Source organism: Solenopsis invicta, chromosome 1, assembly GCF_016802725.1.
Source record: "Solenopsis invicta isolate M01_SB chromosome 1, UNIL_Sinv_3.0, whole genome shotgun sequence".
Lineage (NCBI taxonomy): Eukaryota > Metazoa > Arthropoda > Insecta > Hymenoptera > Formicidae > Solenopsis > Solenopsis invicta.
In genome coordinates, this window is record NC_052664.1 from 3,142,142 (window position 1) to 3,155,166 (window position 13,025).

Below are 13,025 nucleotides of genomic sequence, written 5' to 3' on the forward strand. Positions count from 1 at the left end.
GTAGTTACCTGACACCTTGTATATATATATATGTTGCGCGCTCGGCTCTGTGCCCGAAAATTGGAATTCGTAGCTGAAAGCTATGCCTGTACAAGAAAGAAAGAGAACGCTCGAGACAGAAGAGGATACGGCGAGAAGGAGAGGAACCGCTCGAGAAAGAAAGAGACAGGAAGACCTCCCCAGTCACCACTCGTCGCCTTGGCTGCTCGAACGTCGAGTCTCGACGACGCACGCCGAATCAGCCGAATGCCGAGAAGTGGGGAGAGTTCCTTCTGCCAACCGGTGCTGTCCGTGTGTTGCAAATCGGCGCCTCAATGGCCCTCATCTGGCTGAAATAACGAATTGCAATACGACGAACAGATATACGTTTCTGAAACTTCTTCTACAATAGTTTTATAAGTTTGGATTCTCAAAGTATTTTTTGCCATCTGTTCGTAAATTCCTTTTGGTCCATGGACGCATTGTTTTAAATGAGTAGCATTTTCAATGGTATTTGTAATGATGATCGAAATCAAAATTATATTATTTTACATATAAATACACCCTGAAATATAAATATAATTAATATATATTTATTAATATATTACATTTATGTTACATATATTGTTGTTAATATATATTTATTAATATATTACGTATCTATTACATATATTGTTGAAATATTGTTAATACATATATTATTTAACTACAGGTATAAATTAATAGCAAATATCACAGGTCTTTCGCTCCGCATTACTCATATTAATCTCTAACTATAAAAATTTCTCATTAATTTCAACAAATAAAAAAAACAACTTTTTATAGGTATTATTACTATATATAACAGAAATAAAAATTATTTTTGCTAGATGCTATTTTAGAAATTTTGTGCAGTTCGTTGTACCATTTAATTTGAACCCAGCGTTATCGATTTTGTCCCTCGGAAAATTTTCCAAACTGAAAAGTCGTTATTTTTCTACTAATAAGCTCTAGTCGTTTCATTAATCATGAACTGCAAGTGTGTAGAAAAATGGTGACTTTTTAGATTGGAAAATTTTCTGAATGACAGAATCAGGCTAAAGTCTCATGGACTGATATTTTCCGCGTAACGCGTAATGCGTAACCAATCTTTTGACCAGAAGCGTAACCAGAAGCGTCTTTTGTTGAGTCTTTTTATAAAGTTGATTGGTTACGCGATACGCGAAATATCTATGCCATGAGACGCCACCCTCAATGACGCTGGGATGTATACACACATTTATTTGTTGATTTGAAACATTTTTCTAGTAGACACACAAGAAATGTTAATTTTGTAACAGCTAACACCTTCTGTATCAATTAAATCAACAGAGAAATGTGTACGGTTTCAATGGAATATTCAAACAACAAAATTTTCACAAATAAAAAAGTTCAATTAAAATGGAAAAAGAGTATGACTGATAAGTCGAACGGTACCGATTAAAGATTAATTAAAGAATAACGAGAGACAACTGCGAGAAATATATTATACATAAAAATTACGAAAAATTGCAAAACGATGAAGCATCAGATCTGGACGAGACGGTCGCAAAGGACACAACGTTGGCGCCGAAACGGCCGACGCTAATTGTAAGTACAATGAGATTCGGCGCGGCACGTCGTTGTTTCGCGTTGCCGCGATTAAGCTAAGGAGGGAAGCACCCTACGACGCTATGTACGATCGTTTGTAGGTCGTTTCAAACTACGCATACTTACGTATAATATACACCTGTGAACTATTCGCAGTTACTCTAGAATGACAGAGACGATCGTTACGGGGATCCTAGACGATAGGTCAAGGTGTTCTATAAATATCTATTTGGTAAACCTTAATTATTAAAAACGGCATCTCGGAGAGACACCGCCTCCAGACTCGATCACCTTGGCATCAAGGAAATGCTGGCGACATTACTTTTGCCGACCGAATTAACCTACGTGTGTCTGCGATATTGATGTAGTAGTTACGGGGATCCTAGACGATAGGTCAAGGTGTTCTATAAATATCTATTTGGTAAACCTTAATTATTAAAAACGGCACCTCGGAGAGACACCGCCTCCAGACTCGATCACCTTGGCATCAAGAAAATGCTGGCGATATTACTTTTGCCGACCGAATTAACCTACGTGTGTCTGCGATATTGATGTAGTAGTAAACATCAATACATCTGTACAAATTACTGCATCAATAATGCACGCACATACGCGCACACAAATTTTCAGACAATGTTTCTTTTTGTACTACAGTTTCTAAAAACACAGTATAACAAATGTTGTCACGAGTCGATCGTAGAAGCCGATAGCAAAATTATAATTTTCTAATTTTTTCATATTTTTTTAATACTAAATTTTACACACCATCCTGCATTATCATCTATACTTTAATTTCTACAAACAAAAAAGATTTATAATTCTGTGTAATAAAAAAAATGTTTATGTCTGAAAATAGTGTTTAATATTGTAGATCCAGCTAGCATTCCTTTAATCATCGATAGAGAAATTCTGACGGCAATTGAATGGAGGTCCTTCGATAAAAACGGGGAAAAAAGATTAATAACGCCAGAGCGGTCAAGACAGTTTGCAGGTATAAATTGATAACAACGTGATGCACGCATCAATTGACGTTGCGATTAATTAACAATCCATCTGCGAACGCGTTCGTCGTAACGTGAAGAACTCTTTTTTGTTGTATCCTGCAGTTCTTATCGAGGAATTGGATGCAATAGTAACTTAATCAGCTTCGTGGAAAAAAGAATGTAAAACTTGTGCAATCCAAAGAAGCAATAAATAAATCTTATCTATTATGTTATGTTTAGTCATAGTGTTTTAAAACAAGTATTATAATAATAATCAGATGAAATGTACAACTTTATAAAGAACAGCTGCGTAACTCCATTTCCAATTCCTCAATTGACGGAAATAACAAAACTAAAAACTTGGATAATTGTCATTGGAGCAAAAAGGAAATGTATACAATTGGAAATACGCATTCCATTTGCTCAGTCTTATCACTTGTATCTCAATTACCTCGTGCGCACTTATCGTCGTCAACCTCAACGTGATATATATTAACGAAAATATTTCCAAAAAAGATTGCACACTTCAATGCCGTAATCTACATGAGCTATCAATTTTTAATTTTTTTGTATCTTGTTTACGTAAAAACAAAAAATAATTGCACGAAAAACAGCAAATTAAACGTGCATGTTCATTTTGATTCATGAAATTAGAAAAACGTTAGAATCTATAAAAAAACTGTAATAACTTAATTATATATTATGATTATACAATTTTGTATAATTATATAAAATAATTATACAATTACAATTTAATAAACAGATTTAAATGCAGAAATTTGGAAGAATTTTAATTGCGGCTAAAAATTTTTGATATTTATTGAAAAATATCAAAAATTTTTAAATAAACGAAGAAATGCATAAATATATCTATTTTTTATCTTACGCTGATAATTTGGCCACTTTTTTAAACGCTACTCCGTTAACTCTTTTATTAATATAATGGAGTTTTTGCTTTATGGTTTCCTGCACAAATTTTACATCGTATCTCGATAGCATTGCTTTTGCTACATAGTCTGAAAAAAGAAATAAAGCTTTTTAAATGTACATCTACTAAATTATTTCTAAAGAAAGTAGTACTAAATAAGTAGTAAATGAGAGTATAAATGGTTTAATGTTTACCGTGTAAAGCTTTGACTCTAATTGGATCCAACTTCTATTTTTGAAGTACATCATCTTTATGATTTGCGTGTAGGTGTAGTGCCAGTTAACGAAGAATTAGCCATCTCTTGTTCAGTAAAAATAAAGAGCATCACATCCTTTACAAATTTGGTTAATGATGCTTTTCGTGAACACAAAGCTAATTTTTCTTGTGGCACTTCAATACCACCAATAAGTACAATGGATTTATTTAGTTTCTGTTAAAAAATAATCAATCATATCAATTTTAGTCAAGCGAATAAGACTACGCGGATAATTTCATATCGACTGTAAATGCGACATGATGCCCAATAGATCGGCGTGCATGTAATCTCTAACAAATGACCATACCATGTCGATTGTACGTAATTTTGATAAGACGGAAAACTCTTTGACTCCATTAATATTTACACTTTCTTTTTCCCGTACACGTTTCATGTTTTTTACTGGCTTCTCTCATATCTTACATATGCCTGTCGTGAGTTCTATCATCGGGATCATTCTCCTTCATTAAGAATCGCGTACATCTTATATCATGTTTTTCTTTGTCAGCACTAAGAACACCCGCAATAACCATTAAATTGCATTCTATTCTGTAAAATAGAACGAGAAACTGTATTAGGATTGCACAGCAAAGGCTTGTCTAAAATTCTTTTCAATTTTCCATTTTGCTGTAAACAAACTTATACTTTATCAATGGCTTCACCAAATTATCTTATATCAATTGATTTAAAATATCAACTTTAAATATTGTAGGGGGTTTTGTCAAGGATGGTCCATAGGATGGATAGTCGGTAGGCAAATTAACGCGAGCCAAGTCGTCATGACGACTTCTTCACGTAACTGCAGTTACGTGCAAAGTGTCCGTGTATTATATCGTTATTATAATTATGTACAGTGCTCGCAGGCTGCTCCGGCAGAACTGCCGAACCGCGCGTCAAATTCGGAGCTCTCTCAAAACGCGCGTAAGGGCACAACGACAATAACAAATCAGGGCCGATCATACGATCCCGCGGAGCTAATCACAGTCTCGGAAATCACGCTGAGCTGCGCTGTACGTAGCATGATCGGCAACGGAAAATGTGCCCACGGCATCATGTTCGACAATGTCGCGCTCGACAAGAGAAATATGCCTACAATATCGTTTGAAATGGAGATTGTACAGAATAGCTTAAAAAATCTAACCGAGATTAAATTAGACAGAACAGACGATTATATCTGTGATATTTTCGATGGACAATTATATCAACAGATGATAGGTTATATGAAAAATCCAAACGTGATAGTACTAACTTATACTTTCAATACCTATCGGTATTTCAAAGTTTAAAACGAGCTATTTGGTTAATTTTTATTATTTTAAATAAGTTACCCCCCAAATTACGATTTAAATACATATTAGTAGCGAGTTTGTGGTTGGGAAAAAATAAACCTTCACCTGCTATGATGAATACATATTTACAATCACTTGTTAATCAAGCGAAGAAATTAAGCAACGTTGGATTTCAATTATTTAACTGTTCTGATGGAAAATTGAGTGTTCTTGGTGCTATGACAAAGGAAAACGTGAACATACTTTATTGTGTTTCTTAAATGCATTTTTTGTTACATTATCCGTTAGCTGTACATGACACTTTGTGCAGTAAAAGGTATATCTAATAACTTCTTTAGGTACATCAAAAATTTTCAAAAAATGGTAGTCACTGAAACTCCAATCTTAAAATTCAGGACCTGCCAACAGTTTAATCATGTTAAGTAGCTCTTTTCTACCCTTGTAGTTTAATGAAAATCGTGTTGAAAATCCACAGATCATAAAAAGAACTTTTTTCTTCTTCAACCCAGATTCTTTGAAAGTAACTGTGTCTTCTGTTAAGTAATTCTTCCAATATCTCCTAGTCTGCATTTCTATATCATTATCGTTATCACTTTGTTTTAGTTCATCCAAAAAAATTTTTAACAATCTATTCTGTACAATCTCCGTCTCAAGCAATATTTGAAGTTGATATTTTAAATCAATTGACATAAAATAGTTTGGTGAAGCCATTAATAAAGTACAAGTTTGTTCACAGCCTGAACACACTTTATTGCGTTTCTTAAACGCACCTTATTTTTGTTACATTATCCGCTAGCTGCATATGATATTTTATGCAATAAAAAGTATATTTATTATTTTAAATATCCCCAACTATATGTACATGGACTGTGAGTATCCTAAGTAGCAAACAATATTTTAAATATTTAGAAAACATTTTTAGAAACGTTACAGATAATGTTAAATCCCCTTTATTTAATTAAAAAAATATTTGTTTTAATACAAGGATAATTTTTTTAACATTTAGTAAACGTTTCTTTCAACATTAAAAAAAATGTAAATATTAAATATATGTATTTAAAACATTTTAAAAATATTTATTTAATATTAAAAGACATTTTTTTAAATGTAAAGTAAACGTTTTTTAATGAAATAAAGGGAACTTATTCCATTATTTTTAACGTTTTTAAAATGTTTCATAAATCTTTTTAACAATGTTGTTTGCTGCTTGGGTCTCCTAATATAGGGTCATTACTTGGTGAAGTTTTTCGTGGGACAGCATCAATTGCCGTGGATGTACTTGCACAGATTGTGTTTTTTTTCTTACCATGTATTAAAATTTATTTCGCTTTTCTGTTTATAATCAACCGTTATTTAGTATGATGGAAAACAATTGTTATTTTTATAATTTTTCTTATTTTTTTTGTATAAACATTTATTTAAAATATTTAAAAATTTTTCTAGTCTTAGTCTAGGGACTCTAGCAACATGCTTTCACAACGCCGTAGTGCGATTTTTGTATATACCATCTCCGTCACCATAAATCCTTGAAATTTTTCTACACATGAAAGATATTTAATATTTATTTTGTAATAAAATATTTGTGTGCTAATAAATTTATAATATAATAAAATATATTACACAAAATGTCAAAAAGTGTTGCAAACTTTAATATTTAATAATAGAGACTTTAATATTTAATAATAGAAATTTAATAAAATTACTTTTTAGCAATTTTGCTTTTTGTCAAAGATATGATAAAGTTATTTTCGAAAGAATTACAAACAAATTAACTTTATATGTCATTTGAAGGAGATTTTGAAATAACAAAATACTTTTTATACTTGCAATTGTAGCCAATTTTCTTTTGAGAACAAAATTATTAAAACAGAAAAATAAGGTTTAATCACAGATTCCGACAATAAATATTAATCGCATGAGAAGTAATGCTTGTAACACTTTTAATTTTATACTTTGTATAATCATAAAATATATACAGATATAATTATACAAATATACGTATCATTTGATGTACACGAGTCCAAATTTTCTTTATTACTTTCAACATTTTCCTCACTATTATCTTTTTTTATTCTCTTATTTTTTACGTTAATCTCTGTTATTATATCTCTTTTTTTACTCTTTGATACTGTTATAGACATATGAGGGTCTGTCAACATATTATATGACTGGGATGATAATGATGATGATGATGATGCCGAATGATCGTGTACATATTGTGAATTTTTGCATTTACTATCACTCGTTTTCGTATTCTGAGCAACTTTATGCAAATTAATTTTTGGAAATGGTTTTATCACAGATTCTACAATTTGTGAATCAGAAACTGTATCACTATTAAATTTTTTAGCAGCTCTTATTTTTCTTTTTTTTTTTTTTTCCTTGCTTCACTAACATCGGTATTTAAATCTGAGGTGGTTTCTGCTAATTTTAATTTTTTTTTCCAGATTCGAAAGTTTCTAAAATGATAAAATAGATTATCTTTTATAGGTTTACCAACGATACTAATAACTCTAATATCACTATACAAAAAAATTACATAAGGATATCTGAACATATATTAAAAAAAATAAATTTTTTACTTACGAGCACTACCTAATATTGTTGTAACGTCGTACAAAGTCCAATTCTTTCCAACAGAATACCTGTTTTTCACAACTTTGTCATATTTCGATATGTCTGTGAAATTAGGCCAGTATGCCTTAGTTTTAGCTGTAGTAGTAAACCAAATGTACGGTATAAGTTGAATTCCATCACCAAATTCAATAATATAGTAGGGACTTTCTTCTTTGCTCATGTTTATTATTTTTACCTACAATGCGACACAACATATAATATAATAATACATACAAATAAAGTATTAGTAATATACACTAAAATATTTACAATGATATAATATCCCGTTGTGTTGATATATATTAGCTTCAGTTTATTAGAAGAAAGCATTCTTAAATATCATAAATCTGTTTCAATTATTTTATTGTGCAGAAGAGGAATAATAATAAATTCATCATTGTTATATGGATATCTTGCATATTTTTTAATAACAAAACGTAGGAGCCATATTTTAAGATCAGATAATTGTGATACCATATATTGGCATATATATATATATATATATATATATATATATATATATACATACATATATACATATATATATATATATATATATATATCAAGAACAGATGAATCACATGGTATGTCATAATAATTATCTTTTTGTTAACCCTTTTGACCTATAATTACTAATTCTTTTTTTTCAGAACTGTATGCAATATTACGAAATAATATTATTGTATTATCCTCTAATCCACAGCAATTGTTTGCAGGACTATTTGCGTCTAATTTAAAAAAAGTACATTCAGCTGATTTGTATTGTGGATTACTTGATAAAGGTAATAATGGACTATTGCAATGACATGTAGATTTTATTGAATACAGTTGTTTTTTCTTCTTTTTATTTCAGTCGTTATATTTTGTGCTTCGTAATATCTTCGAAATAATTGTCGTAAAGGTTTGTCACTTTTTCTTAAAAATTTTTTTAGTTTCTGCATAAAGTTCTCAAATTTAAAAGCACTAAAATTATCTAGAATACCAAAATTTTTGACATTGTCAGTAATATGACTCAAGTTGTGTACGTTATGTGATACATGATGTTTGCTATATAATTTTCCAAATGATTCAATAAAATGTTTCAATAATGTTTCGGCATAATCCCTATAAGCGATTCTATTGCTTTTATTACGTAATATTTTAATTGCTACATGCAAATTAATAAAATTATTGTAATTATCTTGTGGTAACCCAGGTAGAAATTTTATCTAGAAACAATCAGGGCCCCATATATTTTTTGTAAAACATTTCTGGGATCTAGTTGGGCAATCTAGCTAAGGCCTGTGTAAAATTTGGGACGCCTAAATCGTACAGGCCCTATTATTGAATCCAGGTCGGCCCAAGATTGCGCCCAAAATTTGTTTAAGGATATTATCTGGAATCTAGCTGGGATTTTCCTATAATTTTCCTAGATATATTTATTGGGTTTGTACCATAATTATTTCTATAATCCAGTTTTGCCCTTGAATCTAAAATTTTTTCCTTAAATATTCCCTGGAATCCCGCCAATATTTTATTCAAAGAATTTTCGAAGGATATTTTAATAATAATTTTACTCGTTTATATTACATTTCAAAAAAGAAAATACTTTTATTTCTTGTCAGCGAAACAAAACAAATTGTCATATATTTAAATTAAACACTTTATATTAACACGTACACTTTATATTACTTATAATATAGGTTAACCTACAAATTTTATTCTAGGTTTTGTACTTTGTTCCTCTGTGCGCGATGTCCATCCCAATCTTTTGCGTTTGTTAAGCAGTAACCAATAGCACTCAGAATTTCCTTTTCCGTTAGTGACTGATTATTTTCGTTGATGAGTTTGTGCGTTGCTAATTCTAATAAAGTTAAAAAAATATTAATATATATGCTAATAACGAATATACTGAAACATTTTACCTCTTATTGATTTACAAAAAGGCAATTCCTTGAGCACTAATCAGTACATTGTTTTTGTGCTGTATATTTTAAAGCGACATCTTGGGTCATGTATTTTTTAAATATGTTCATAATTGTTTTAACATGATTTCTGCGTCAATCAAAACATGTAACGACCGGACCTGATACAATGCAAATGGTATTAATCAGTGTTAACAATAAAAACACAACCATATTTACATATTGACATTTACATTATACTTACAAAATCACACAATCATTATTTTTTTGCAATAATTCATTGAAATTTATAAACTCCTCTACTGTTTTAAAAGGGATATTTAATTCATATTTTTCGTGAAAGGCTTGAGGCATTCCTTTAAGGATGCCTGACGCTTCCCACAAATTCATCAATTTATTTTGATTATCTAAAACTTGTTGAAGCGTCGTATTCATGTCTCCAATAGCTGTCATTACTTGCAAATGTTCGAAGGAAATTTCAATTGTCTTATCTTTTTGTTTTAGACTTTGTGTTTTCAGCTGTGATTTTTTTGTGAAATCTGTGAATAATAGATATACATAAAATGATTAATATTTTATCGTACACGTATTTGTACACTCGTTTATTATACATTTACAACATTTTAATTTTTATAAACTTACCATTATTCTTCGGAATATCCATGAGTTTTGAGTCGGCAAACAATGTATCATCCAACTGATTTGTTGAGTTTTCATTAATCACAAGGGCCATCACGTCAAGAATGATTTGCGATGTAGATGGTTCATCAATTGGCACATCTGAAATTGTCATTTGTAATTTTTTATTAAATATTTTTTAAAGTAAATTGATTATTTGAAGTTAAAGATTATTGGAATTATTTTTAAAAAGCACGTCGTACGTTCTGTTTGTAAATAAAATTTTGTATTCAAAATATGAAAATAATTGTTATCTCACCAGATTTATTTGATCGGTGCATCATTTGTGGTTCTTGGTCATTCCAATTATCATTTTCGTCTAGAAACAAAGATATTATGCGCATTAAAAGTATGAAAATTATTATTTTGTAAAACTTTTAATTGATATCTTCGAGCATTATATTAGAATAGGATTATATTTGGAAATACTTACCTAAATAATTTATTTCATTTGACGTTCTACAGTATTTTGAATTTGGCTGGTTTGAAAGACTAGACATAATATTACGCTTTTTTCCTTTTTTATATACTGTAACAGTGTTAAAACAATGGCAAGAAAATCGATTAAGTGAATAAGACAATATTGCCTTTTATTAAGTTACAATTTACAAACCTTTGGGTTCAATGGGCTTAACATTCATCAATGATTTTATTTCCGAGACATTTGTAAACAGAGTTTCCTTTTTGAATTCTCTTTCAATTGCAGCAGCTTTTTCTTCTGGTTCGACATCAGTCTCTGTTGTAAAGGCATAACGTTGATTCTGTGCTAACCTTAATTTTTTAAGTGCAGTATAATTTCCTGTTGATACATATATTATAAATATTAATTTTTAATTAATACGTAAATCAATACATCGTATAGTTGTAGAAAGAATTAGTATATTTATATAGATACACATATATATCAATAAATTAAATTATTTATGATTCCAATAATAAATTAATTTTTAATTCAGTAAATTTTTGGTCATATATGTATACATGAACAGAAGAAGTATAATTAATTTTTACTGTAATTTATATTAAGGTATTAGATTTGATAAAGTGTATTGTGTATACTTACTTTCACGAGCAATAACTCTCACATGGTATACTGGCCATTCTGCTGGTGCATCAACATTGTTTTCGACTAAGTTTTCTATTTCTTTGAAAACTTCTTCATTGTACGGGGGTGGTTTGAATTTAGCTTCCATATTTTTTTTTTTCATTGAAACTGAGCCACTTCAATGGAACGATGTCGATTGTTCTTGACGAAGGCCTTCCTCGTATGACAAATTCAACGACATCGTACAAGTAGTCATCAAAATCATCACTTGATGAACTACTCATCTCAACACGAAAAAATAATCTTTGAAAGTTTTTCAACCTTCAATACCAAATTCATTGCATACAAAAATTAAATTGCATTCATAAAAGTTAAATATTTTTTAGTATATATTATTTAAAGTTTATTTTCAGGAAATTTTGTCACACTGAATTCACATATAATATAATGAAGAGGGTTCCCTCATTTACGAACGCGAAGAAATCGTTTCTTTTTTCAAGAATTTTTTCCGTCGAATATAGAATGTTTGTAACTTTATCAAAGAAATGTTTCGATAAATTTATAACCTCAAATCCACCGATAACATGGTATTAGCGGATTTATTTGTCCCATAGTAAATAATATTTCCAATTTTTTAATAATTTTGTATACACCAAATTAACCGTGGCTTTTAGGCAAACAAAAATAAAATGTAGAATATATTTTGACTTTACTTTTCTTGCAACGAACTTTTCTTGAATTTTTCTACGTTTCCATTGAGCACGACACACTCATGAAGAAAAACAAATGATCGCGAAATTGTCCGCGTTCACAAACACAACCATATAACGTGACCACGCACGCTCATGATCGCGACATTTCGCGCCCTTATTTGCCGACCGCGTTCATTACACTACCATAATAGTCTCTCCATCGGTGTTGATATACATTCCTGAGAAATTGTGCTTACATTTGGTGTAAATATCCTACTGCAAATCTGCAATTTTGTAAGTGTGGTTCAAAGTTAAGAACTAAGTGCATAAGTTTACACTTAATTTGATTTATTGGCACACTTATTTCAAATGTTGGTTGGTTGTTGGTTTACGGTTTCAATTTCTCACATGTCCGTTACACTTGAATCCGATGGATATGAATAAATGCTCCTTTTCAACGGTATCACATTGCCTGCAACGTTCAGCACATCGTTGTGTTCTGTTTTAATAAATTTTGTTATTTTCAAAACAGTTATGTCATCCCGTAACAGGACCATATCATTTGGTGGTTTTGTTTTCAGTAATGCTCCTTTGTATGTCACTTCTAAAATTGTATTGCCTTTTTCACGATATTCAACTATACTTGGTATTGTAGACTTCAGGGTGTTTTGCATTCCGTTTTTTTATGAATCCGACGGCATAATTGAGCCAACGGACGATTTGGTGAGCGAAGTACTTTCTTAATCATTCCTAAACAGTTCTCAAATGAATACGCACTAATGTTTATTAAAGTGCTGTTCATGTTTCTTACATCATCAGCCAAATGAATTAAGTTGTGTACGTTAATGACAGCAAACTGTTCACCATAAATTTCTTGAGACGATGCACAGAAAGCTCTAAGATATTCTTTTGCATTTTCCACATACATTACTGCTTTACTTTCAGTGCACAGTAATCGGCAGGCCATGTGTAATAATAAAAAAAATTATTATATTCCGTTTTTCTTAAAAGGCCTTTTAAAACAATTGGACCAATATATAATAGAAA

At 30.5% G+C, this 13,025-nt stretch overlaps 1 protein-coding gene across 3 annotated transcripts; it reads right to left on the reverse strand.

The window, feature by feature from the left end:
- Positions 1-9,348: 9,348 nt before the first annotated feature.
- Positions 9,349-12,762, reverse strand: LOC105206947. Of its 3 annotated transcripts, none has more exons than XM_039451951.1 (9): positions 12,000-12,762; positions 11,305-11,570; positions 10,855-11,040; positions 10,675-10,770; positions 10,501-10,560; positions 10,206-10,343; positions 9,808-10,102; positions 9,564-9,724; positions 9,349-9,502 (listed from the first exon to the last, which is right to left on the reverse strand). In XM_039451951.1, exons 2-8 carry the CDS (start codon positions 11,447-11,449, stop codon positions 9,703-9,705), a joined length of 942 nt encoding a protein of 313 aa, XP_039307885.1. In that variant the 5' UTR covers positions 11,450-11,570; positions 12,000-12,762; the 3' UTR covers positions 9,349-9,502; positions 9,564-9,702. The 3 variants fall into 3 exon arrangements, with proteins under 3 accessions (XP_039307885.1, XP_039307883.1, XP_039307888.1); XM_039451949.1 differs by having other exon boundaries at positions 11,305-11,607; XM_039451954.1 differs by lacking the exons at positions 9,349-9,502; positions 9,564-9,724 and having other exon boundaries at positions 9,874-10,082; positions 11,305-12,761.
- Between the last annotated feature and the right edge of the window lie 263 nt (positions 12,763-13,025).

Bases quoted from the DNA above. Each gene is read 5' to 3' on its own strand.
- LOC105206947 (XM_039451951.1), bottom strand. From the start codon at position 11,449: ATGAAAAAAAAAAATATGGAAGCTAAATTCAAACCACCCCCGTACAAT. The intron at 10,344-10,500 runs GTGAGATAACAA...TGACAATTTCAG, and splicing joins GCACCGATCAAATAAATCTG to ATGTGCCAATTGATGAACCA. The intron at 9,725-9,807 runs GTAAGTATAATG...GCATTGTATCAG, and splicing joins AATAATGATTGTGTGATTTT to GTCCGGTCGTTACATGTTTT.